The 26,397-nt window shown below is 48.8% G+C and overlaps 1 protein-coding gene across 1 annotated transcript in view; it reads left to right on the top strand.

The window, feature by feature from the left end:
* Nucleotides 1-23,804, top strand: part of LOC145358670 (cathepsin K-like) — a 34,576-nt gene extending 10,772 nt beyond the window's left edge. Inside the window, exons 4-9 of the mRNA XM_080212892.1 lie at nt 339-461; nt 2,821-3,000; nt 7,492-7,737; nt 10,176-10,338; nt 18,656-18,758; nt 23,428-23,804. Of these exons, the coding sequence (XP_080069018.1) occupies nt 339-461; nt 2,821-3,000; nt 7,492-7,737; nt 10,176-10,338; nt 18,656-18,758; nt 23,428-23,527 (915 nt within the window). The 3' untranslated portion in view covers nt 23,528-23,804. The remainder of the gene's footprint in view (nt 1-338; nt 462-2,820; nt 3,001-7,491; nt 7,738-10,175; nt 10,339-18,655; nt 18,759-23,427) is intronic.
* The last annotated feature ends 2,593 nt before the right edge of the window (nt 23,805-26,397 follow it).

The following is a 26,397-nucleotide window of genomic DNA, read 5'->3' as shown; positions in this document are numbered from 1 at the left end:
ACTTGTGCCTTGTAGATCGTGGACAGGCATTGCAGAGTCAGAGATGCCACAAGATTCCAAGTCTCTGGCTTGCTCTTACAGCCACAGAATTAAGATATCTAATTTAGTTGAGTTGATTTTCTGGTCAATGGTAACTCCAGGACGTTGATCAGGGGACATTCAGTGCCATTGCATGTCAAGGAGTGACGGTCAGATTCCCTCTTGTGGGAGACGGTCATTTCCTGGCATTTTGCATCTCGTGAATTTTACTCCAGCGTTTGTACCAGGTTTTTAAAACTATTGTATAATTTTACTCATGAAAGATGTGAGAATCTGACTGAATAAATGTCTTTACTCAGGAAGAAGAGATCCACAGGAGAAAGATATGGGAGGACAATGTGAGATACATCGAACAGCACAACCTGGAGTACTCAATGGGGAAACACACATTTACTATGGGAACGAATCAGTTTTCAGACCTGGTGTGTATAAGATGTCTAGTCTGGGATCTCAATTAAATATTATTTATAGAACATAGAACATTACAGTGCAACACAGGCCCTTCGCCCCTCGATGTTGTACTGACCTGTGAAACCAATCTAAAGCCCATCTAACCTACACTCTTCCAATATCATCCATATGTTTATCCAATGACCATTTAAATGCACTTAATGTTGATGAATCCACTCCTGTTGCAGGCAGGGCATTTCACGCCCTTTCTACTCTCTGAGTAAAGAACCTACCTCTGACATCTGTCCGATATCTATCACCCCTTAATTTAAAGCTTTGTCCCCTCGTGTTAGCCATCTCCATCCGAGGAAAAAGGCTCTCGCTGTCCACCCTATCTAATCCTCTGATCATCTTGTATGCCTCTATTAAGTCACCTCTTAACTTTCTTCTCTCTAACGAAAACAGCCTCAAGTCCCTCAGCCTTTCCTCATAAAACCTTCGAACAAAACCAGGCAACATCCTGGTAAACCTCCTCTGCACCCTTTCCAATGCTTCCATATCAATGCTCCTTATAATGTGGTGACCAGAACTGTACGCAATACTCCAAGTGCAACTGCACCAGAGTGTTTTACAGCTGCAACATGTCCTCACGGCTCATAAACTCAATCCCTCTACCAATAAAAGCTAACACACCGTACGCCTTCTTAACAACCCTATCAACCTGGGTGCCAACTTTCAGGGATCTATGCACATGGACACCGAGATCTCTCTGCTTATGCACACTACCAAGTAACTTACCATTAGTCCAGTACTCTATTCCTGTTATCCTTCCAAAGTGTATCTCTTCATACTTTTCCATATTAAACTCCATTTGCCACCTCTCAGCCCAGCTCTGCAGCTTATCTATGTCCCTCTGTAACCTGCAACATCCTTCCGCACTGTTCATAACTCCACCAACTTTATTGTCATTGCAAATTTACTAACCCACCCTTCTACACCCTCATCCAGGTCATTTATGAAAATGACAAACGGCAGTGGCCCCAAAACAGATCCCTGCGGTATACCACTAGTAACTGAACTCCAGGATGGACATTTCCCATCAACCACCACCCTCCGTCTTCTTACAGCTAGCCAATTCCTGATCCAAACCTCTATATCACCCTCAATCCCACGTTTCCGTATCTTCTGCAATAGCTTACCGTGGGGAATCTTATCAAACGCTTTACTGAAATCCATGTACACCACATCAACTGCTTTACCCTCATCCACCTGTTGGTCACCTTCTCAAAGAATTCAATAACGTTTGTGAGGCATGACCTACCCTTCACAAAACTGTACTGACTATCCCTAATCAAATTATTCCTTTCTAAATGATTATAAATCCTATCTCTTATAATCCTTTCCAAAACTTTGTCCACAACAGAAGTAAGGCTCACTAGTCTATAATTACCAGGGTTGTCTCTACTCCCCTTCTTGAACAAGGGGACAACATTTGCTATCCTCCAGTCTTCTGGCACCATTCCTGTAGCACCAAACCAAGTGACAATTTAAACGTGTTGGGATAGTGTTGAGTGTTTGACACACCAGCTGCATTAATCTCCCCTTGGCCCTAACCTTCCCGCAGGGATGGACTGAAACCCAACACTGGGACCAATGGCAATTTCAACTCCAATGTCAGATCTTGTCATCGAAATCATTGGGAAATTGATGAGACAAATTGGATTGTGAATGTGAAACAATAAAGTCTGAAGGTGAAATGTTGGATCCCAGTTCAAAATCGCACCTTCCCCACTCCCAAAAAAGACAATAACTGATCGGAGATCAGGTTTTCTCAGGTTTGATGTCAAACTCAACAATTCCTGTGGACAGGATATTCGACCACGGGGAGCATCAAAACCAAATCTGATCTTTGGGTAACAGCTACTTCCCCATCGATAACAGAAATGGGAATGCTGCCCAACTTTCTCCCCGAAATCCAAGGGTCCTGAGGCCAATTCTGTACCAACTGCAGCCTGTGTTTTGAGCAGGAATTAAGACCAGGTTGGTGATGGGATGTGAGAGCTTCCTGATGTGGATGGTTCAGTTAAACATCAATAGATTCAATCATCATGGGCGAGCTTTGTTTGTGGTGCCCTAGACCAGAGAGATACTTTATCACCTTCAGACTCTGCACCCACCTTTATCCTGGAACGTACAGAAATGGACAACCCATTTTCCTGTGGTTATTTGAGTCAAACATTAGACATGTCAGCAATGCTTGTTAGTTTGATCTCTCTTTTTGCTAACATCAGTGAGAATGTGGCCATGTAATGTTATCCACTCTCCTCCTACACATTCTCCATTTAAAACCAATCACTTCATTCATCAATATCTCTGTGTTTGACTTTCTAGACCGACAAAGAGTTCAGTGAACGCATGACTGGATCCCTCCCATTCGAAGCTGTTAAATCAACTGAAGAAGCCATTGATGAAGATATTGAATTTGATGAAGATAAAGGAAATGATGATGATCTGAGTAACGCACCTGTCGATTGGCGTACCAAAGGCGCGGTTACTCCAGTAAAGGACCAGGTAAAAATTCAGCAGGCCCCTCCGTGTTGTAGAGGTCACAGACGTTCCCGCCTCCACCTGATGTACGTTATCAGATGGGTCGTGCTCACCCAGAAGCCTCACCACTAACTGGTCCCATTGAGGTGATAGTGTCTGGGATGGTGAACCAAAGGTTAAAGTTTATTTATTAGTGTCACAAGTCGGCTTACATTAACACTGCACTGAAGTGACTGTGAAAATCCCCTAGTTGCCACCCTCCAGTCCCTGTTCAGGTACACTTGAGGGAGAATTTAGCATGGCCAGTGCACTGAACCCCCACATCTTTGGAGTGTGGGAGGAAACCGGAGCACCCGGAGGAAACCCACGCAGGGAGAACGTGCAAACTCCACACAGGCGGTGGCCCAAGCCGGGAATCGACCCCAGGTCCCTGGCGCTGTGAGGCAGCAGTGCTAACCACTGTGCCACCGTGCCACCTGAACGGTGATGTGGAAGCCTGTGTCGAGAAACTGGCGCCGGCCTCGGAGGTTTCCTCCCGCTCTTCCTCCGAGGAGACTTCAGTGCTGTCTCGGGGAGTTTTGGCGTGAGAAAGGAGGTGGGCAGTGGTGATGCCAGAGGGCCCGGTGAGTCTGGGTCCTTTCCTGCAACACAGGACAGAAGGTTGAGTGCAAGGGAGGGACAGGAATCTGGGCTCCATTCGGAATATTGGCAGATGCTCACGGCAGCCCAGCCTGGCTGTCACTCACAATGCGGTTCATATCCTCGCCCGCTAGATCGCGTGCCCATTCCTCAAACGGTGCTGGTAATCTGAGACTGGGCACACCACCCCCTGCCTTTCGCCGCTCCTCTTTATTATGGGCATTCTCCTCTTGTGGGGAAGGAGGCAGGAGCAGGCTGGGTGGCAGGAAGCACGCAGGATGTCAGAGGGCAGGGGCTGTGTGGAGACTCGGGGCAGGGGGGGAGAGGGTTGGTGGAAGGTGCGAGGGGTTCAGGGGCTGCAAGCGTGCAGGGTATCGGGGAGGGTGGGGAAGGGCGTCACAGGGCGACGATGCCCGACAGGATGTGCTCGTACCCATGCTGCCTGAATGAGATCATTCAGCTCCTCCCTGCGTTGGTGGCCTTATTCCCCGTGCCAGTGACTGTCCTCCTGGCAGCCACCTTGCTGCTCTGCCTGGCTGTCTGTCCGTCCTTGGGGTTTATCTCCAGCTCTCCCTTGTGACAACAGTTCAGCTGCAGGCAGTTTGGGCGAGTCACACTCCCTTTTAGGGCGTTCCAGCAAGATTCCGGGCAGTTTGCTTTGTTGTATTGAGAGGGAAGGCAAGGCAACACTTGTAGGTGTGCAGTTGGGGGTGGGGGTGGGGGGACAGCTGGTGAATGGGGGGTGGGGGGGACTGGGTTGCTGAGCTGTGGGGGATGGTGACACAGAGACTTCGCAAATGGAGGGGGGGGTGTGAATGCGATTGGGGACATGGGGGTGAGGGACACTCTGTGATTGGGGACATGGGGGTGAGGGACACTCTGTGATTGGGGACATGGGGGTGAGGGACACTCTGTGATTGGGGACATGGGGGTGAGGGACACTCTGTGATTGGGGACATGGGGGGGTGAGGGACACTCTGTGATTGGGGACATGGGGGGGTGAGGGACACTCTGTGATTGGGGACATGGGGGGGTGAGGGGGTGAGGGATACTCTGCGATTGGGGACATGGGGGTGAGGGACACTCTGTGATTGGGGACATGGGGGTGAGGGGGTGAGGGACACTCTGCGATTGGGGAGGGGAGGATGAGAGGGAGAGCGTGCGAGGGTGGGGTCTGTGGGAAGGGAGTCAAGACTGTGGGGGAGGGTCTTCGATGTCCGTGGAGGGTAAGGGGAGGCTGTATCCCTGGTGGGGGGGTGGAGTGAGGGGGTAGGAGAGCTGCTGTGTCTAAGCTTCCTGAGTGCATGCACATTTGGGGCCTCCGACCTGAGCTGCTGGCTCTTGGGCAACTTTAGCCCGGCTCAGTCCCCATCCCCCTCCAGGCGAGGATCAGTTTGTGCTGGTTTTTATCTCTGAGTGGGGAAGTTTGGGGATTTGAATGCACCCAAACACCAGTCAGAAATTTGCCTATTTTAACTCCCGCCCTGGACTCAGAATTTTTTCTTCTTCACCCAACACCCCCAACACCCCCCCCGCCAAACCCCCCCCCAACACCCTCTACTCCCCACTTCCCCCACTCTCCCCACACCTACCCCCCCAACCACCCTACACCCCCAATCCCTCCACCACCCGACCCCCTTCCCTCCCACCACCCCCAACCCCCCCCCACACACCTCCACTCCCCACACCACCCACCCCCCCAACCTCCCCACACTGCCCCACACCCCCCACCGCCCCAATTCCCCCATCCTCCCCCATCCTCCCCAATCCCCCCAACCCTCACACACCCCGTCCCCACACAGCCCACCGCCCCCACTCCACCCAACGCCCCCGCCCCCACCACCCCCTGACACTCCCATTCCCCATTCCCCCCCATCCCCCAACCTCCTCACACTGCCCCATCCCCACAAACCCCCCCACCCCCACTGCCCCTAACTCCCCCACCCCCACCACCCCCCTGACACTCCCATTCCCCATTTCCCCCAACCCCACCCACACCCCCCACACTTCCCACCCCCCCAACCCCACCCACACCCCCCAAACTCCCAACCCCCCCAACCCCACCCACACCCCCCACACTCCCAACCCCCCCAACCCCACCCACACCCCCCACACTCCCAACCCCCCCAACCCCACCCACACCCCCCACACTCCCAACCCACCCAACCCCACCCACACCCCCCACACTCCCAACCCCCCCAATCCCACCCACACCCCCCACACTCCCAACCCCCCCAACCCCACCCACACCCCCCACACTGCCAACCCCCCCAACCCCACCCACACCCCCCACACTCCCAACCCCCCCAACCCCACCCACACCCCCCACACTCCCAACCCCCCCAACCCCACCCACACGCCCCCCCACTCCCAACCCCCCCCACCCCACCCACACCCCCCTTACTCCCAACAGCCCCCAACCCCACCCACACGCCCCACACTCCCAACCCCCCCACCCCACCCACACCCCCGTTACTCCCAACAGCCCCCAACCCCACCCACACCCCCCACACTCCCAAACCCCCCCAATCGCACCCACACCCCCCACACTCCCAACCACCCCCAACCTCACCCATACCCCCCACACTCTCAACCCCCCCAACCCCACCCACACACCCCACACTCCCAACCCCCCCAACCCCACCCACACCCCCCACACTCCCCACCCCCCAACCCCACCCATACCCCCCACACTCCCCACCCCCCCAATCCCACCCACACCCCCCACACTCCCCACCCCCCCAATCCCACCCACACCCCCCACACTCCCCACCCCCCCAACCTCACCCATACCCCCCACACTCCCCACCCCCCCAACCCCCCCCACATCCCCCACACTCCCAACCCCCCCACAGCCCCCACACTCCCAACCCCCCAACCCCACCCACACCCCCCTCACTCCCAACATCCCGAACCCCACCCACAACCCCCACACTCCGAACCCCCCCAACTCCACCCACACCCCCCACACTCCCAACCCCCCAACCCCACCCACACCCCCCACACTCCCAACCTCCCCAACCCCACCCACATCCCCCACACTCCTAACCCCCCCAACCCCACCCACACCCCCCATACTGCCAACCCCCCCAACCCCACCCACACCCCCTACACTCTCACCCCCCAACACCACCCACACCCCCCACACTCCCAACCCCCCCAACCCCACCCACACCCCCCACACTCCCAACTGCCCCAACCCCACCCACACCCCCCACACTCCCAACCCCCCCAACCCCACCCACACCCCCCACACTCCCAACCCCCCCAACCCCACCCACACACCCCACACTCCCAACCCCCCAACCCCACCCACACCCCACACACTCCCAACCCCCCCCACACCCCCGCACTCCCAATCCCCCCAACCCCACCCACACCCCCCACACTCCCAACCCCCCCAACCCCACCCACACACCCCACCCCCCCACCCCACCCACACCCCCCACACTCCCAACCCCCCAACCCCACCCACAACCCCCACACTCCGAACCCCCCCAACCCCACCCACACCCCGTACACTCTCACCCCCCAACACCACCCACAACCCCCACACTCCCAACCCCCCCAGCCCCACCCACACCCCCCACACTCCCAACCTCCCCAACCCCACCCACACCCCCCACACTCCTAACCCCCCCAACCCCACCCACACCCCCCATACTGCCAACCCCCCCAACCCCACCCACATCCCCTACACTCTCACCCCCCAACACCACCCACAACCCCCACACTCCCAACCCCCCCAACCCCACCCACACCCCCCACACTCCCAACTGCCCCAACCCCACCCACACCCCCCACACTCCCAACCTCCCCAACCCCACCCACACCCCCCACACTCCCAACCCCCCCAACCCCACCCACACCCCCCACCCCCCTTTTTATTTCTGTAATCAGGGTCCAGATTGTGGTTCGTGTTGGGCTTTCAGTGCGACCGGGGCCATCGAAGGACAGTGGAAACTGAAACACGGAAAGCTGGTTTCTCTGAGTGAACAGAACCTGGTTGATTGTGATCCACAGAGCCACGGATGTAAGTCTGGAAATCCAATCGATGCCTTTCAATACGTGATCAAGAAGAAAGGCACTGAATCTGAACAATCTTATCCATACACTGCAGTGGTAAGTCTCATTTTGATGTTTTAGTGGGGAATTTTCGATGGGATCTCTTAGGAAAAAATTAAATATTCTTTTGAAATTAAATCTCACAAAGGCAAATTCTCAGCTTGAAGCGTACTAAAACTTACTTAAACATATCGAAGATACAAAAAGACAAAAGCATTAACCTACGGCCCAGGAGAGACCTTCAGATTGCCAAGCGGGACAGAGAGCCTCAAAGCCTTTCCAAAGACCTCAAACTGTGTGCCAAAATTCAATACAATTATACCTTTTCTTCTCTAAGTTTTTCCTACTCATTTGCTGAATACAATTCCATTTCTTATTAATGTGTCAATCCTTATTGTGACGGATTACCTCAGCCAATTGCACCACCTGATAGAGTGACATTCTTTTCACCTATTTCAAAACCGGATCTCCACCTGTTTGGCAGAACCCATTCCTTTGGGTTTCTAAGGATACCATTCCTTGTCTACCTTATCACCGGCAAATTGCCAAATCATTGATAGGACCAATCTTGGGCCCAAAGTTTGATACCATTTTACGCCTGGACAACAAAAGCCTTACTGTTATTAATATAATATGTTTCACCAACTGTTTCCAATTTAAAACATTTATATTTCTCTGCTGACTACATAGAACATAGAACATTACAGCACAGAACAGGCCCTTCGGCCCACGATGTTGCACCGACCAGTTAAAAAACAATGACCACTAACCTAAACCAATCCCTTTTCGTCCATAAACCTATCCACGGATCTCTTAAACGCCCCCAAACTAGGTGCAGTTACAACTGCAGCAGGCAGGGCATTCCAATCCCTCACCACCCTCTGGGTAAAGAACCTACCCCTGACATCCGTCCTATAACTACCCCCCCTTAATTTAAAGCCATGCCCCCTCGTGCTAGCTTTCTCCATCCGAGGAAAAAGGCTATCACTGTCCACCCTATCTAAACCTCTAATCATCTTATATGTTTCAATAAGATCCCCTCTTAGCCGCCTTCTTTCCAGCGAAAACAACCCCAAATCCCTCAGTCTCTCCTCATAGGACCTCCCCTCCATACCAGGCAACATCCTGGTAAACCTCCTCTGCACCCTCTCCAAAGCCTCCACATCCTTCCTGTAATGTGGGGACCAGAACTGCACACAATACTCCAAGTGCGGCCGCACCAGAGTTGTGTACAGTTGTAACATGATGCTGCGACTCCTAAATTCAATCCCCCTACCAATAAACGCCAAGACACCGTATGCCTTCTTAACAACCTTATCTACTTGATTCCCAACTTTCAGGGATGCATCTCCATACAATACCCCCAGTCCCACGCGCTTTGATTTCCCATGCAAACCCCTAATATGGGACTTTGTTGAAAGCCTTCTGAAAGTCTAAATAAACCACATCCACTGGCTCCCCCTCATCAAGGCTAATCATTCTATTCTGGGAGAATTCCAGGAGCAGCAGCTCCATCCCAGTCTCCAGACTCATTGAGACCTGGAGGGTGATGACAGTGAAGGGACATTAAGGCCCACAAACTAACCCCTCCACCCCCCCATTCTGCCCCCACCCCAGCAAAATGCTGAAACTCAACCACATCCCCCTGCTCGGAATCCCACTTATCGGGGTCTCCCTTCAGATAAGGAAGTTTCAGTTTGGGGTGTGACCGATACACAGTTGGGTGGGAAAGCTCAAAGTTGCTTTGCAAACTATTTGAAAGGCCAGCGTTTGTGTAAATCAGCTGATTTGGTCAGAGAGGTGTTTACTCTTTGGGGATACACTTAAAGCAGCAATTTGATGGTTTGAAGTTTTGAATATTGGGCTGTGATTAAGAAGCGAGTTGGTTTGGAAATGTTCTCTGGTGAATATTTGTGTGAACTGTCTTTCGTGCTGCCGTTGTTTCTCCTCCTATCTTCCCGATACCTGCAGCTCCGGCCAGGCTCTGAATAAGTTTGAGCCTTTCCACATCTCCCACCCCGTGCCTCTCTCCATCAACCGCAAACAACCCTGCTTGTCATGCTCCCAAAATGGCAAATCCTCCAAACCGAACACTGGGTTAAGACAGGATTCCCACTCAGCACCCACCCCACCCCCCAACTCCTGCTCAATGAATAACCCAGCACCAAACACACCACTGGGGAGGGCATTAAACCCCACCCTGTGTTCCTGCAGCTCCTCTAACTGCAGCATCGATGAGAAGGTAACTGAGGAACACACCGACCCAAATCTTCCCACCAATAGACAAGGAGATTCTTCTCCAGTTACCACATTTATAATTCTCCCATTTTCATTTAAACAGGGGAACGATGGTTGTGTTTACAACGCCTGAGACACAGAATCATTTTTAGTATCCAAGGAGCTGTTCAAGATCCTGTAAAGGTATCACTGGAACTTTGTAAATCATCACACTGCATTAATCAACCTTAACTTTTCACATTTTCTTCAAAACTTAGGAAGGCAACTGCAGATTTCAGAGACGGAATGTTGCTGCCACAATCAGGAGCTTCAGAAGGGTCCAAGCGAATGAAGCAGCTTTAGAACGGGCTGTGAGAGATATCGGACCAATATCTGTTTCTGTTGATACAAAACCGATCTCTTTCCAGCGTTATAAAAAAGGTAAGAGACAGAAGCTGTGGATGATCTGTAACAATCAGTCTATTAACCAATTCTCTACAACACATTAACACATTCTTCCCGTTAGCTGTTTTTATTATTAATTCTTTTTCAATATTTCTAATGGAAACGACCATTTCCCTTCACCTTGTTTATGTTTTACTCCCTGCCCCAGTGCTACACACTCTCCAGTGCTGTCTGCAGCACGGGGTTAATATTGGGTCAGGCTGCTAATGGAGTGTGGGAATCGTAATGGACAATTTAGCCGCACCCATTCGTAATGATACAGGCAGCTCACAGACTCTGCGCTGCCCACTAATTTAACCGCTAGTGATGTGCAGCTCAGTGCTGACATGTTGCAAAGTGACTGCACACCTCAGCAGGGACCAAGGATAGTGTGAGATCAGCGCCGTTTAATGGGAGTCTGTGCGACTTTAATCCAACCTGTAGCTCTTAAAGGAGCAGGATCTGGGATTCAGGCAGAGACTCTGAGCTGAACGGGAAGTGGAAATGGTACAACAGGCCAGGCAGCCGAGATTGTCTGGTACAGCACTGGAGGCCTTGGTGCAGGGGGTGGGCAGGGGGAAGAGAGAGCCCCTTCCCCCAGGAGACCAGGAGAGCCCCCAGGCTGACATTGAGAAGGCGGTGGGAGCAGAAAGTGTCTCAGTCAATGCCAGGAATCTGGTTCCGAGGGTCTAGAGACAGTGCTGTAAAAAAAGGTCAATGACCTCAGGGTCAAGGTGAGTGAACGCATCTTCACAAAGTGTATCCTTCCAAAATCTCTGTGATGTAGGAATAGAGCACACGGGATAGACAAACATTCCAGCTCAGTGCCCATTTATTCCACCAGCACCAAACACTTTACCCGGAACTTTATGCCCCACCCACCACGGGAATTGGAACGATGGAGGGGCGGAGCACGGGAAGGTGTGTTCACCTCGGGCGGGATTTTACCGTTTCGGGATGAGCGACGTTATAAAGTCCCGCCCTTTAATTCAAATTTTCAACCTTTGATCCCACCATTTCTGAGCCAGCCCACCATCAGTTCCCACAATCCCTGCTCTGCCCCCACAATCCCAAAGAAACCCTCTCCAATCCCACGGGAATCCCAGACACACAAACTCTATCTACCTCGCGCCCTCCACTGCTACCACCAAGATCCAGCGGCACAGCGTCTGAACGGTGGGGTAAGCGTCCAGGCCACACAGGAGCCCGGCGTTGGAAGTCGGGAATCAGCGCACCTCCCACGCGACGGCACCACTCGCCTCACACCCTGTGTCCCATCCACCAGAGCCACTCCACTCACTCTCCAACAATGTCTATCACACAACACCCAGCCCTCACATTCACAGATTCACCTCACCCTCAAACATCAACATCAACATCATTTCTACAAACATCAAACCCGTATCACACAGAGAACACCCACAGCCAGCTATTCAACCGTGAAAGCCACAACAGCCAAGCACGTTGCACCAAACTCTGTGAGCCCCCTCCCTCCCTCTGGCAGGACAACACAAACAGATACAGCAGCACCAGACCAGCAGGGATGGGCACTATGGACGGCTCAATACCCGTAATCATTGGCGTAGCCACAACTGAGCTTCTGAATAGCATCAAGATAGATAAGTCACCAGGACCAGATGGAATGTACCCCAGATTACTGTGGGAGGCGAGGGAAAAGATTGCAGAGCCTCTGGCGATGATGTTTGCGTCATCAATGGAGACGGGAGAGGTTCCGGAGGATTGGAGGATTGCGGATGTGGTTCCTATATTCAAGAAAGGGAATAGAGATAGCCCAGGAAATTATAGACTGGTGAGTCCAACCTCAGTGGTTGGTAAGTTGATGGAAAAGATCCTGAGAGACAGGATTTATGAACATTTAGAGAAGTCTAGTATGATCAAAACATAAGAACATAAGAAATAGGAGCAGGAGTAGGCCATCTAGCCCCTCGAGCCTGCCCCGCCATTCAATAAGATCATGGCTGATCTGTCGTGGCTCAGTTCCACATTCCCGCCCTCTCCCCATAACCCTTAATCCCCTCTCTTATCAAAAACCTATCAACCCGCGTCTTAAAAATATTTAGTGAGGCAGCCTCCACCACTTCAACGGGCAGAGAATTCCAGAGATTCACCACCCTTTGAGTGAAGAAGTTCCTCCTCAACTCCGTTCTAAAACCTCCCCCTTTATCTTGAGGCTGTGCCCCCTAGTCCTACTGACCTTTCTGAGCGGGAAGAGTCTCTCCACCTCTATCCTATCCATCCCATTCATCATCTTATACGTCTCAATGAGATCTCCCCTCATTCTTCTAAACTCTAACGAGTACAAGCCTAGTTTATTCAGCCTCTCCTCATAGCTCAACCCCCTCAACTCTGGTATCAGTCTAGTAAACCTCCTCTGCACTCCCTCCAAGGCCAAAATATCCTTGCGTAAGTGCGGCGACCAAAACTGCACACAGTACTCCAGCTGTGACCTCACCAGTGCCCTATACAGCTGCAGCAAGACCTCCCTACTTTTATATTCAATCCCCCTCGCTATGAAGGCCAGCATCCTATTCGCCTTCCTGACCACCTGCTGCACCTGCAGGCTGGGTTTTTGCGACTCATGCACAAGGACCCCCAGGTCCCTCTGCACCGTCGCCTGCTGCAGCTTTTCGCCACGTAAGTAATAGTCCTTCCTACCATTATTCCTACCAAAGTGGACAACCTCACACTTGCCGACATTAAATTCCATTTGCCAGTTAGCCTATCTAGATCCTTCTGCAGACTTTCCACACCCTCCGCACAATTTGCCGTTCCCCCAATCTTGGTGTCATCAGCAAATTTCGACACCATACACTTGGTTCCCTCCTCCAGATCATCTATATAAATGGTAAATAGCTGAGGCCCCAGCACCGACCCCTGGGGCACTCCACTAGTCACCAATCGCCAATCTGAATAGCACCCATTGACCCCCACTCTCTGCCTCTTATTTGACAGCCAATCCGCTATCCATGCTAACACCCTACCCCCAACTCCATGCCCCCTTACCTTCTGCAATAACCTCTTGTGCGGCACCTTATCAAACGCCTTCTGAAAATCAAGAAACACCACATCCACCGGCTCTCCTCTATCCACCGCCCTAGACACATCCTCATAGAACTCCAATAAATTCGTCAGACACGACTTCCCCTTAACAAAATCGTGCTGCGCCTGCTCTATCAAACAATTCTCTTCAAGATGCCTCGCTATTTTCAAGTAATCAGCGTGTCTTTGTCAAAGGCAGATCGTGCTTTACGAGCCTGGTTGAGTTTCTCGAAAATGTGACTAAACACATTGATGAAGGAAGAGCGGTGGATGTGGTTTATATGGACTTCAGCAAGGCGTTCGATGAGGTCCCCCATGCAAGGCCTATTGAGAAAGCGAGGGGGCATGGGATTCAAGGGGACGTTGCTTTGTGGATCCAGAAGTGGCTTGCCCGCAGAAGGCAGAGAGTGGTTGTGGATGGGTCTTTTCCTGCATGGAGGTCGGTCACCAGTGGAGTGCCCCAGGGATCTGTTCTGGGACCCTTACTGTTTGTGATTTTTATAAACCTGGATGAGGAAGTGGAGGGATGGGTTGGTAAGTTTGCCGATGACACAAAAGTTGGAGGTGTTATGGATAGTCTGGAGGGATGTCAGAAGTTGCAGCGTGACATTGATAGGATGCAAGACTGGGCGGAGAAGTGGCAGATGGACTACAACCCGGATAAATGTGTAGTGGTACATTTTGGCAGGTCCAATGGGATGAAGGAGTATAATATCAAGGGTAAGAGTCTTAGCAGTGTAGAGGATCAGAAGGATCTTGGGGTCTGTGTTCATAGGACTCTCAAATCGGCTTCGCAGGTAGAGGATGTGGTTAAGAAGGCGTATGGTGCACTGGCCTTCATTAATCGAGGAATTGAGTTTAGGAGTCGGGAGATAATGCTGCAGCTTTATAAGACCCTGGTCAGACCGTACCTGGAGTACTGTGCGCAGTTCTGGTCGCCTCACTACAGGAAGGATGTGAAAGCCATTGAAAGGATGCAGAGGAGATTTACAAGGATGTTGCCTGGATTGGGTGGCATGCCTTATGAGGATAGGTTGAGGGAGCTCAGTCTTTTCTCCTTGGAGAGACGAAGGATGAGAGGTGACCTGATAGAGGTGTATCAGATGTTGAGATGAATAGGTGGATTCTCAGAGGCTATTTCCCAGGGCTGAAATGGCTCCCACAAGAGGACACAGGTTTAAGGTGCTGGGGAGCAGGTACAGAGGAGATGTCAGGGGTAAGTTTTTCACTCAGAGGGTGGTGGGTGAGTGGAACCGGCTGCCGTCGGTGGTGGTGGAGGCAAATTCGATGGGATCTTTAAAGAGACTTCTGGATGAGTACATGGGATTTAATGGGATTGAGGGTTAGAGGTAAGCCGAGTAGGTAGGGATATGATCAGCGCAACTTGTGGGCCGAAGGGCCTGTTTGTGCTGTAGTTTTTCTATGATCCTAAGATTCTATAACTGAGGCTGTGGCTCGTGGTGGGGTTTAAACAGCAGAGGATGATAACTTGTTGCTCCTGAATCCACCTTCTCAAATCCCGCTACCCCCAAACCCCACAATTTCTCTGGTTCACAAGCAGCAGATGGTGTAAGTTTGTACCTCTCAATTTTCTCCACTTCCTTCTGACCCAATGCTAATGCCCTCAGCAAGATGCTATTTTATTTTCCAAACTGTCCTCCCCACATTGAGCTGAAACTCCAGCCAGTCCAGAGCCCAATTTTGCTGCTCCAAACTCCATCCCAGTTTTCACAGTCCCAAAACCTTCCAGTAGGTGTCAGTACCGCCTCCTCCCCCACAACCCAAACAACAGGCTGAGTGACCCTGTTCACATTCTAGAGCGTATGTAGCTTACACAACCCAAAAACACCAAACTATAGCTCAAAAGATAAAAAAAAAGTTTGTTTATTCTCATCTGAATTGTCAATTACTCACTCTTACCTCCAGATCACAAGGTTCAGGATTCATGGCCCAGTCCAGGATCTGAGAACAAGAATCACAGAGTGACAGGATTGCTTCAGTGCAGAAAGAGGCCATTTGTGTCTGGACTGGCTCTCTGAATAAACAACTCACCCAGTTCCATTCCTCGCCATCTCCCTCCGACTCTGCGCGCTTATTCTTCTCAAATAATTGTTTAATTCTGTTTTAAATGCTTTGAAAACAGCCTCCACCACAGTATGCCAGTGCATTCAGATCCTAAACACTCACTGTTTGAAAGAACTTTTCCCGATATCACTATTACCTCAATCCGTTCACCATTGTTCTCCATCGTTTGACCAGTGGGAAGAGTTTCTCCCAATCTATCTGACCCGACCCCTCATGGGGGAACATGTCAGACCCCCTCTCAGCTTTCTCATCTCCAAGGAACACAGTCCCAACTTCTCCAATCTTTTTGATTTTGATTTGATTTATTATTGTCACATGTATTAGCATACAGTGAAAAGTATTGTTTCTTGCGCGCTATACAGAGAAAACACACTCTTCAGAGAGAAGGAAACGAGACAGTGCAGAATGTATTGTTACAGTCATAGCTAGGGCGCAGAGAAAGATCAGCTTAATGCGAGGTAGGTCCATTCAAAAGTCTGACAGCAGCAGGAAAGAAGCTGTTCTTGAGTCGGTTGGTACTTCTTCCCCAACGGAAGAAGGTGGAAGAGAGAATGTCTGGGGTGCATCAGGTCCTTAATTATGCTGGTTGCTTTGCAGTGGGAAGTGTAGACAGAGTCAATGGATCAGAGGTTGGTTTGTATGATGGATTGGGCTACATTCACAACCTTCAGAACTGAAGTTTCTCATCCCAAGAATCATTCCCATGAATCTCCTCTACACTCTCTCCAACGCCTTCACATCCTTTCGAAAGTGCAGCCCCCAGAACTGGACACAATACTTCAGGTGACTTGTAGAAATTCAATTTAAAATCATAGAATCCTGACAGGGAAGAAGGAGGCCATTCAGCCCATCAAGATTGTACCAACCACAATCCCACCCAGCCCTATCCCCATAACCCCACATATTTATCCTGCTAATCTCCCTGACACTAAGGGGTAATTTAGCACGGCCAATCAACCTAATCTGCACATCCTTGGATTGTGGGAGGAAACTAGAGCGCCCGGAGAAACCCATGCAGTCACGGGGAGAATGTGCAAACTCCACACAGATAGTGACCCAAGTTGAGAATTGAACCCAGATCCCTGGCACTGTGAGGCAACAGTGCTAACCACTGTGCCACAATGTTGTTCCAACTCTTTGCTTTTCTAACCGATCCCTCTATTAACAAAGCCCAGGATACTGTATACTTTTTGTTATAGCACGAGACCAGAACCCCAACTTATATTATGAAACCAGACTGGGCCTCAACAATTTTTTTATGTTGACATTAATTTCAGGAAAGGATATTTCCTTCCAGGAATGATTCCACTGATAGATTAGGGATATTTTATAGTAAAAAAACTTATATTTAAACTGTGTTATTAAATAAACTCAAACAAATGAAGCAGCTTAACTGTTCACAGTTGAATATTATTTAAAAATGAAAGGTAGCAACTTTCTAGCTTGTCACTGTTTCAGTTCCAAATAAGCAACGTTTCTCTTAGAGAATTAACTGACACTTTAAATACAGCTAGCAACTAGAAATGTGCTTGCTATAAATGGTGATAACTCTCTTGAAGCTTTCAGAGAGAAACTGAGCATTAGAGCACCTTGCAAATTGGCATTGTGATCATGCAGCTTGATGGGCCAAATGGCCTCCTTCTGCACTGTAGGGATTCTATGTTTCTATGATTATCACACAACTTTGTCAATCAACTGTAATCAGAAATCCAAGAGGAAATTCTTCGACAAACAGAAGTCCATTAGCTCTATCTAAGTAATACATTTTGAGCTGAAAATGAGTTATTAACTTGCTTTCACACCCTCGAGCGAAATGTTTTACAGAAATACCTGTTGCCAGCAGACTAAATCTGAAATTGTAAAGGTTCCCCTTTAAAAATTATATATATTTATTTAATTGCACATGTATCATCCTGCGGTTGTTAATGACTTGTATACAAATATACTATGGTCCCTCCACACTTGCACTGCCTTTAGAGATGCCCAGGGGTTAAAGTTGTACAATAATAAATCAAAGCTGACACTCCAGTGCCATTCTGAGGATGCACTGCACTGTTGGAGGTGTCAGCTTTCAGATAAGACATTAAACTGAGACCACGCGGGTAGCTGTACAAGATCCCATACATGCTTTTAAAAGAGAGCAGGGAACCTATCCCCAATGCTGTGGCAAATATTTATCAACAACAATATCACAAAAAAACAGATTATATGGTCATTGTCATGTTGCTGTATGTGGGATCTTGCTGTGCACATGTTGGCTGCTGTGTTTCCTACATTACAACATTGATTAGACACCAAATACTTCATTAGTTGCAAAGCACTTTGAGATGCCCGGTGGTTGTGTGAGGTGCTATGTAAATGCAAGTCTGTCTTTGCTTTTTGAATTGAGAGGAACTGCGTGCTCGAATTTTAACAGGTTTCCAGTACATTGCCCCCAGTGCTGCCCCCAGTCAGTCGATGAATATAATACAGACAATGGAGCTGGGAGACTCAGAGAGAGTGACCCCACAGAAACACTCAGTGATCAGAGCCCACTGTTACATTGTGCTGTGTGACAGCAAAACTGAATGGGAAATGTGGGCAATGAGAAACATTGAGACAAAAACATGAACAAACATGAGAGCAACTGGAAATGTGGAACCGAGATTCTTAATTACATATCAGTTGATGCAAATGGCTGAATTTGGTAGGAAGCGAGGCTAAAATTTACAGAATAAAACCAGAAAATGCTGCAAGTGCTCAGCAGGTCAGGCAGTGTTTGTGAAGTTAACATTTCAGATCAATGATCAGAACTGGAAAAATTAGAGGTGAGACCGGTTTTGTACAAGTGGAAAGAGGGAGTGTGGAGAAAGGCAAAGAGGAAAGGTCTGTGACAGAGTGGAAGAAACAAGACGAAATGAGTAAAGAGTTTGGTGGCGCAGGGTGAGAGGGTACGATAATGGGACAAGTCAAAAAACAAAAGATGAGCCAAAGGAGGTGTGAACGACAGGATGTGGATATGGGGAAATGGATCAAAGTTACAAATGGGTAACGGTACTTTTGGTTTTGGAAAGAGGTTTGTAGAGCGGGAGATTAATTGGAGAGGAAAAGATGAGAAAGAGGAAATATTTACAGAATAATAATAGTTATATTTTACAATTCTATCACAACAATATGTGTCTGATTACAGGAATCTACTATGATAGTGCTCCCAAGAAAACCATAATCCATGCAATGCTGGTGGTTGGATATGGAGCTGAGAAGAACACGAATTATTGGCTGGTTAAAAACAGGTATGTACTTTCTAAACACAACAAATAACTGATCACAGCCAAGGCCAACTGACACTGCCAGGGTACCTGGTGACCACTGCCGGCCTGCCAGAGTGCTGGCTTTCCACTGCTGGAGTGTTTTGTGGGCACTGACAGTGTGCGAGGTGGGCACTGCCCATCCATGCCCCCAACCACTTTGGGGATTAGAATGGCCTCTGAGCCCCCAGTGTGACCATTGTGCCTGGTAAGAGTGGGAATATTTGGAAATCGGTTGTTAGGATAGAATATCCTTGGGGGGCAGGATGTGTGTGTACAATAATGGACAGGCACAGGGCAACCTACACACACCCTCACCTCACCCCCCACAATGTCCTGTGGGAGACAATATTCGGATAATATGGATAAAAACTCTGGGAAGTTCTTTTCTCCCATAAGACAAGTGGGCAATCTCCAGGAGAGCAGAGTAACTGATCTCATTCATTCCTCCCCCCTCCACCGAGCTGCCATAGCTTGAGATGTCCCCCCGGTGTCTCCAGTCACTCTATTTTGAAGCTTGTGGTGAATCCACTCTCACCGTATGGACTGGCAACTGATGTCAGAGGTCACACGGAAGTACTTCCTGGCACCTTACCCAACTTCATGTCTCACAACTTATCCTGCTGGAGTCTGGGTCCACTCAGTGATCACCATAGAAATCATAGAACAGTACAGCACAGTACAGGCCCTCGATGTTGTGCCGAACTTTGTCTGAACCCATGATCACGCTATCCCATCCCTATCATTCTGGTGTGCTCCATGTGCCTATCCAATAACCGCTTGAAAGTTCCTAAAGTGTCCGACTCCACTATCACAGCAGGCAGTGCATTCCACACCCCAACCACTCCCTGAGTAAAGAATCTACCTCGGACATCCCTCCTATATCTCCCACCATGAACCTTATAGTTATGCCCCCTACTAACAGCTACATCCATCCGGGGAAATAGTCTCTGAACATCCATTCTATCTATTCCCTCATCATCTTATAAACTTCTATTAAGTCATTTCTCATCCTCCTCCGCTCTAAAGAGAAAAGCTTCAGTTCCCTCAACCTTTCCTTAAAAGACCTACCCTCCAAACCAGGCAGCATCCTGGTAAATCTCCTCTGCACTCTCTCCAATGATTCCACATCCTTCTTATAGTGAGGTGACCAGAACTGCACACAATATTCCAAATGTGGTCTCACCAAGGTCCGGTATAGTTGCAGCATAACCCCACGACTCTTAAACTCAAAGCCCCTGTTAATAAACGCTAACACGCTATAAACCTTCTTCACAGCTCTATCCACTTGAGTGGCAACCTTCAGAAATTTGTTGATATGAACCCCAAGATCTCTCTGTTCCTCCACATTCCTCAGAACCCTGCCATTGACCCTGTAATCCACATTCAAGTTTGTCGCACTTATCAGGGTTAAACTCCATCTGCTACTTTTCAGCCCAGCTCTGCATCCTATCAATGTCTCTTTGCAGCCTACAAGAGCCCTCCACCTCATCCACTACTCTGCCAATCTTGGTGTCATCAGTAAATTTACTAACCCACCCTTCAGCCCTCTCTTCCAAGTCATTGATAAAAATCACAAATAGCAGAGGACCCAGCACTGATCCCTGTGGCACACCACTGGTATCTGGCCTCAAGTCTGAAAATTTTCCCTCCACCTCCACCCTCTGTCTTCTAGAAGATAGCCATTTACTTATCCAATTGGCCAAATTTCCTTCTATCTTACACCTCCTTATTTTCTTCATGAGCCTACAATGGGGAACCTTATCAAACACCTTACTAAAATCCATGTGTACAACATCAACTGCTCTACCTTTGTCTACACACTTAGTTACCTCCTCAAAGAATTCAATCAAATTTGTGAGGCAGGATTTACCCCTCACAAAACGGTGCTGACTATCCCGGATTAAGCTGCATCTTTCCAAATGGTCATACATCCTATCTCTCAGGACCCTTTCCATTAACTTACTGACCACCGAACTAAGACTAACTGGCTTATATTTAATTGGGTCATTCCTATTTCCTTTCTTGAAGAGAGGAACAACATTCACCACTCTCCTGTCCTCTGGCACAATCCCCGTGGATAGTGAGGACCCAAAGATCAAAGCTAAAGCTCCGCAATCTCATCCCTTGCCTCCCACAGTATCCTAGGATGTATCCCATCTGGCCCAGGGGACTTATCAACCCTTAGGTTTTTCTAAGTTGCTAATACACCTTCCCTCAGAACATCTACCTCCTCCATCCTATCAGCCTGTATCTCGCACATCCTCAAAAACATGGCCCCTCTCCTTAGTGAGCACTGAAGAAAAGTATTCATTCAACGCCTCTCCTATCCCTTCTGATTCCGTGCACAAGTTCCCACAACTATCCTTGACTGGCCCTAACCTCACCCTGGTCATTCTTTTATTTCTCACATAAAAGTAAAAAACCTTGGGGTTTTCCTTTATCTGGCTTGCTAAGAGGAGTCAGAGAGTAGTTGTGGAGGGGTCTTTTTCTAGCTGGAGGTCTGTCACTAGTGGTGTGCCGCAGGGCTCGGTACTGGGACCTCTTCTCTTTGTAGTGTATATAAATGATTTGGAAGAGGGAGTAGGTGGTGTGATCAACAAATTTGCTGATGACACCAAGATGGCTGGATTGGCGGGCAGTGAGGAGCAGTGTCTGGCAATACAACGGGATATTGATAGGCTGGTTGATTGGGCAGATACATGGCAAATGGAGTTTAATCCGGATAAATGTGAGGTGATGCATTTTGGCCGGAATAATGTAGGGGGAAGTTATATGATAAAGGGTAAGCCCGTAAGGAGTATAGAGTCGCAGTGAGACCTAGGGGTGCAAGTGCACAAGTCTTTGAAGGTGGCAGTGCAAGTGGAGAGTGTGGTGAAGAAAGCCTATGGTATGTTAGCCTTTATAGGAAGGGGTATAGAATACAAGAGCTGGAGTCTAATGTTGCAGTTGTACAGAACGTTGGTTAGGCTGCATTTAGAGTACTGCGTCCAGTTCTGGTCACCTTACTACCAGAAGGACGTGGAGACTCTGGAGAGAGTGCAGAGGAGGTTTACCAGGATGTTGCCTGGTATGGAAGGACAGGGGTATGAGGAAAGATTGAAGAAATTGGGGCTCTTTTCCCTTGAAAGACGCCGACTGAGGGGGGATCTAATAGAGGTATATAAGATTATGAAGGGTATAGATAGAGTAAACAGAGGTAAGCTATTTCCTATAATAGAGACACGAAGGACAAGGGGCCATGGACTTGAGGTGAGGGAGGAGAGGTACAACACAGATATTAGAGGGAGGTTTTTCACACAGAGGGTAGTGGGGGTATGGAATGCTCTGCCAAGTAAGGTGGTGGAGGCAAACACGCTAGAGTCCTTTAAGAGTAACTTAGACAGGCACATGACTGAGTTGGAGATGGGTGGATATAGGAGAACCTTTAATTAAGGGTCATTAGCATTGGGGCGTCCCTGGTAAGGTAAATGGGTATAGTATGATAATAATGTTTTTTCTCTTTTCATTCACAGGTTTTAAGTCGGTCCACCTCGTGTCCAATGAGGGACATACACACGATGGGTCGTACTGGGGCTGCTCTTGGTTGTTCGAGATTGGCCTAGTGCTTCATGTCGTTAGTGTGTGCCTAAACTGGACCAGACACTGGGCAAGACGACAGCTCAGTGACTATCGCTGATTGCTGTGCAGACACATGGATTTGGGCCGGTGTCTGTGGGAGTTTGCGCATTCTCCCCGTGCTTGCGTGGGTTTTCTCCGGGTGCTCCGGTTTCCTCCCACACCCCAAAGATGTGCTGTTAGGCTGATTGGCAGGAATAAATTGTCCCTAAATCAGTTTCCCTCAGTCTAGATGGCCATAAAACATTAGATAGGGGTCATGGGTAGAGAGGTGGTGTTGAGATGGCAGTGCGGGCTCGTTGGGCCGAAGGGCCTGTTTCCCGGGCTGATTTTGTTCTTTGTTCTTTGACCCGCCAAGGACTTCTCATGCCCCCTCCAGCTCTCCTAAGCCCTTTTTTTAACTCATTCTTAGTTGCCCAACTAAACCTTGTTTTCTCATCCTTACATACGCTTCCTTTTTCCTCTTGACAAGACATTCAACCTCCTTTGTGAGCCATGGTTCCCTCACTCGGCCATTTCCTCCCTGCCTGACAGGGACATACCTACCAAGGACACGCAGTTTTTGTTCCTTGAACAAGCTCCACTTTTCATTTGTGCTCTTATCTGACAGTTTGATCTGACTCAAATAACCCAAATGCTTGGACACAATCGAACCTCTCAATTATTTTTAAGATCTCAATCACATTCCCGCAGTACCATTGAATTTCCAGTGTTAAAAGCATCAGTTCTCCAATCCAGTTTGGGGATGTGATGGCCCAGTGGGATAATCGCTAGACTATTAAACTAGAAACTCAGCTAATGTTCTGGGGACCCGGGTTCGAATCCCGCCACGTGGATGGTGGAATTTGAATTCAATAAAAAATATCTGGAATTAAGAATCTACTGATGACCATGAAACTCATGTTAATTGTTGGGAAAACCCATCTGGTTCACTGATGTCCTTGAAGGAAGAAAATCTGCCATCCTTACCTGGTTAAAAATCCTGCCAATTGAACAGAACTGTGACGTCAATGTCATTCTTTACCTTATTTTCCAGTTGGGGAACAAACTGGGGTGAAAACGGTTACATCAGAATGTCAAAGGACAGGGGGAATAACTGTGAAATTGCTTCTCATGCATTTTATCCAATCGTGTAAGGAGGCCGGCGTTAAACCAGAGATTCATCAAACTCCCTCTGAAAGAATGATGGAACATTGCTGCCGCTGTTTACCCCTTTCTACACCATTGCTTTAACTTCCTGCTGCAATCTTAAAACATGGAATAATAACAGTTTCTGCACATTCTTATAGCTTCACGTAAAGAGCAATCCCATTGTGTATTTAATGTATGAACCACATCATCCAACCTGTGTAGGGACAATGGGCTGCATGTACTGGTGATGTCGAGAAATATAATAAACGCTGTCAGCAATCACTTTGAGAGTCTTCCTGTTCCAAATCAACAAGATGATCTTTTCCTTCCACGAATTTAGTTTCATTTGAAGTGATCGGTTCCTTCAAATAATGTGCCCAAATGCACAAAACATTGATGCCAGCGCAATGAAGGAATGAATGGACTGACTCTGACCAATAGCCGGCAGTTAGACTTCACCAACTCACTGATTCATACCGGTCAGTTTGCAAATCGGGTTCTTAAGCAATAAAAGTGGACGTTAATTGTCAGTGTAATGTTTCAGGAAGCCTGACTGGAAAGGGACGTAGTTTATTACAGAATGCAAAGTAAAACCCACTCCCGTGCTGTACGCACACTACTGTCCGCCTGGGACTGCAGGTCAGCAGGCCCAGTCCTGGGCCTGCCTTATAAAAGACTCAGGTAATGAGTTCCAGCTGGCCAGGCCACTGCCTGTTACCAGGGGAACTCACACTCAACCAGCCTCACAGGGAGGTCAATCAGTGATTCCCCCATGGACCTTGTGAAAAGGAACCTTGCTATTGCAGTGAAGTGGGACAGGGACAATCTCGTTTCTGTTTTTGAATCTCACGGGAATTTGCCTTCTTGAACCCACATTTGCACAAACGGCCGTAACATTCCGGCCTCTGGAACCATTAAGGGTGTTTTTTTTAATTCCATTGACTTATTTACAATTAACTGAAGAAAACAAAGAAACAAGAACTTTTATACTTACTTTTTCGAACTGATGGTGTCAACACTGCAGGATTGATCCTGGCTGATATCACTGATATCGTTCGAGGAAGATTGAACACCGTTCTGAGTTTATCCAGAACTCGTTACTCAGCCCTCTAATCATCCGGAAGTGTCAAATCTCCAGTACTGATTCCCCATTGATCCTGTTTTCCCTGTAAGTGGGCTGAGAAGTCACTCTGTGGGAAATGCTAAAATACAGGTGGAATATAAAAGTGAGGAGGTCTTGCTGCAACTGTACAGGGCACTGGTGAGGCCGCAGCTGGAGTACTGTGTGCAGTTTTGGTCGCCGCACTTGCGAAAGGATATATTGGCCTTGGAGGGAGTGCAGAGGGGGTTCACTAGGCTGGCACCGGAGATAAGGGGGTTGGACTATGAAGAGTGACTAAATAGACTGGGTCTGTACTCGTTGGAGTTTAGAAGGCTGAGGGGGGATCTTATAGAGACGTATAAGATAATGAAGGGGATGGATAGGGTAGAGGTAGAGAGATTCTTCCCGCTTAGAAAGGATAGCAGGACTAGAGGGCACAGCCTCAAGATAAGGAGGGGTGCAGTTTAGATCAGAGTTGAGGAGGAACTTCTTCACTCAAAGGGTGGTGAATCTCTGGAATTCTCTGCCGTTGAAGTGGTGGAGGCTACGTCGCTGAATATATTTTAGTCACGGGTAGATAGATTTCTGATAGACAGGGGAATTAAGGGTTATGGGGAGAAAGCGGGAAAGTGGAACTGATCCACTTCAGATCAGCCATGATCTTATTGAATGGCGGGGCAGGCTCGAGGGGCTGGATGGCCGACTCCTGCTCCTATTTCTTATGTTCTTATGTACAAGTGGCTTTCTCCACATGTTCGTCCCATCTGAAATTAAAATGAGACTAAAGTTAGCACACCGTGCTAACAATGAGTTAAACTGTAAGGGTTGAGGATTAGAGAATTACCCTGATATTTACCGTTCCTTTTGTAAAGTTTATTTATTAGTGTCACAAGTGGGCTAATATTTACACTGCAATGAAGTTACTGTGAAAATCTCCGACTCGCCATCTTCCAGTGCCTGCTTGGGTACCTGAGGGACACTTTAGCACGGCCAATGCACCTAACCGGCACGTCTTTCAGACTGTGAGAGGATAGTGGAGCACCCAGAGGAAACCCACGCAGACATGGGGAGAATGTGCAGACTCCACACAGACAGTGACCCAAGCTGGGAATCACACCCTGGTCCCTGGCACTCTGAGGCAGCAGTGCTAACCACTGTGCCACCGTGCCACCCTGGATAATAAAATAAAGTACAGATTATGCGCATTGGGAAAGGAGCGTTGGCCAATTATGACTTGATATTTTTCTTTGGCATTCTTACAAATCAGTGCTGTCGATGGATTTTTACAACGTATGCCCAGTGGCACAGTGGGTTAGCACTGCTGCTTCACAGCTCCAGGGACCTGGGTTCAATTCCCAGCTCGGGTCACTGTCTGTGTGGAGTTTGCACATTCTCCTCGTGTCTGTGTGGGTTTTCTCTGGGTGCTCCGGTTTCCTCCCACAGTCCAAAGATGTGTGGGAGTAAATAAAGATAATAGAGAGAATAAAAAATAACAGAGAGAAATAAATTGATTAGGGAAAGTCAACACGGTTTTGTGAAGGGTAGGTCGTGCCTCACAAACCTTATCGAGTTCTTTGAAAAGGTGACCAAAGAGGTGGATAAGGGTAAAGCAGTTGACGTGGTGTATATGGATTTTAGCAAAGCCTTTGATAAGGTTCCCATGGTAGGCAAATGCAGAAAATGCAGATGCATGGGATTGGGGGTGATTTAGCAGTTTGGATCAGGAATTGGCTCGCTGATAGAAGGCAGAGGGTCGTAGTTGATGGGAAATAT

The sequence above is a fragment of the Carcharhinus amblyrhynchos genome, chromosome 26 (assembly GCF_965287045.1).
Source record: "Carcharhinus amblyrhynchos chromosome 26, sCarAmb.v2.hapA, whole genome shotgun sequence".
NCBI lineage: Eukaryota > Metazoa > Chordata > Chondrichthyes > Carcharhiniformes > Carcharhinidae > Carcharhinus > Carcharhinus amblyrhynchos.
The sequence above is the reverse complement of the archived record's forward strand: the minus strand, read 5'-3'. Positions and strand labels throughout refer to the sequence as shown.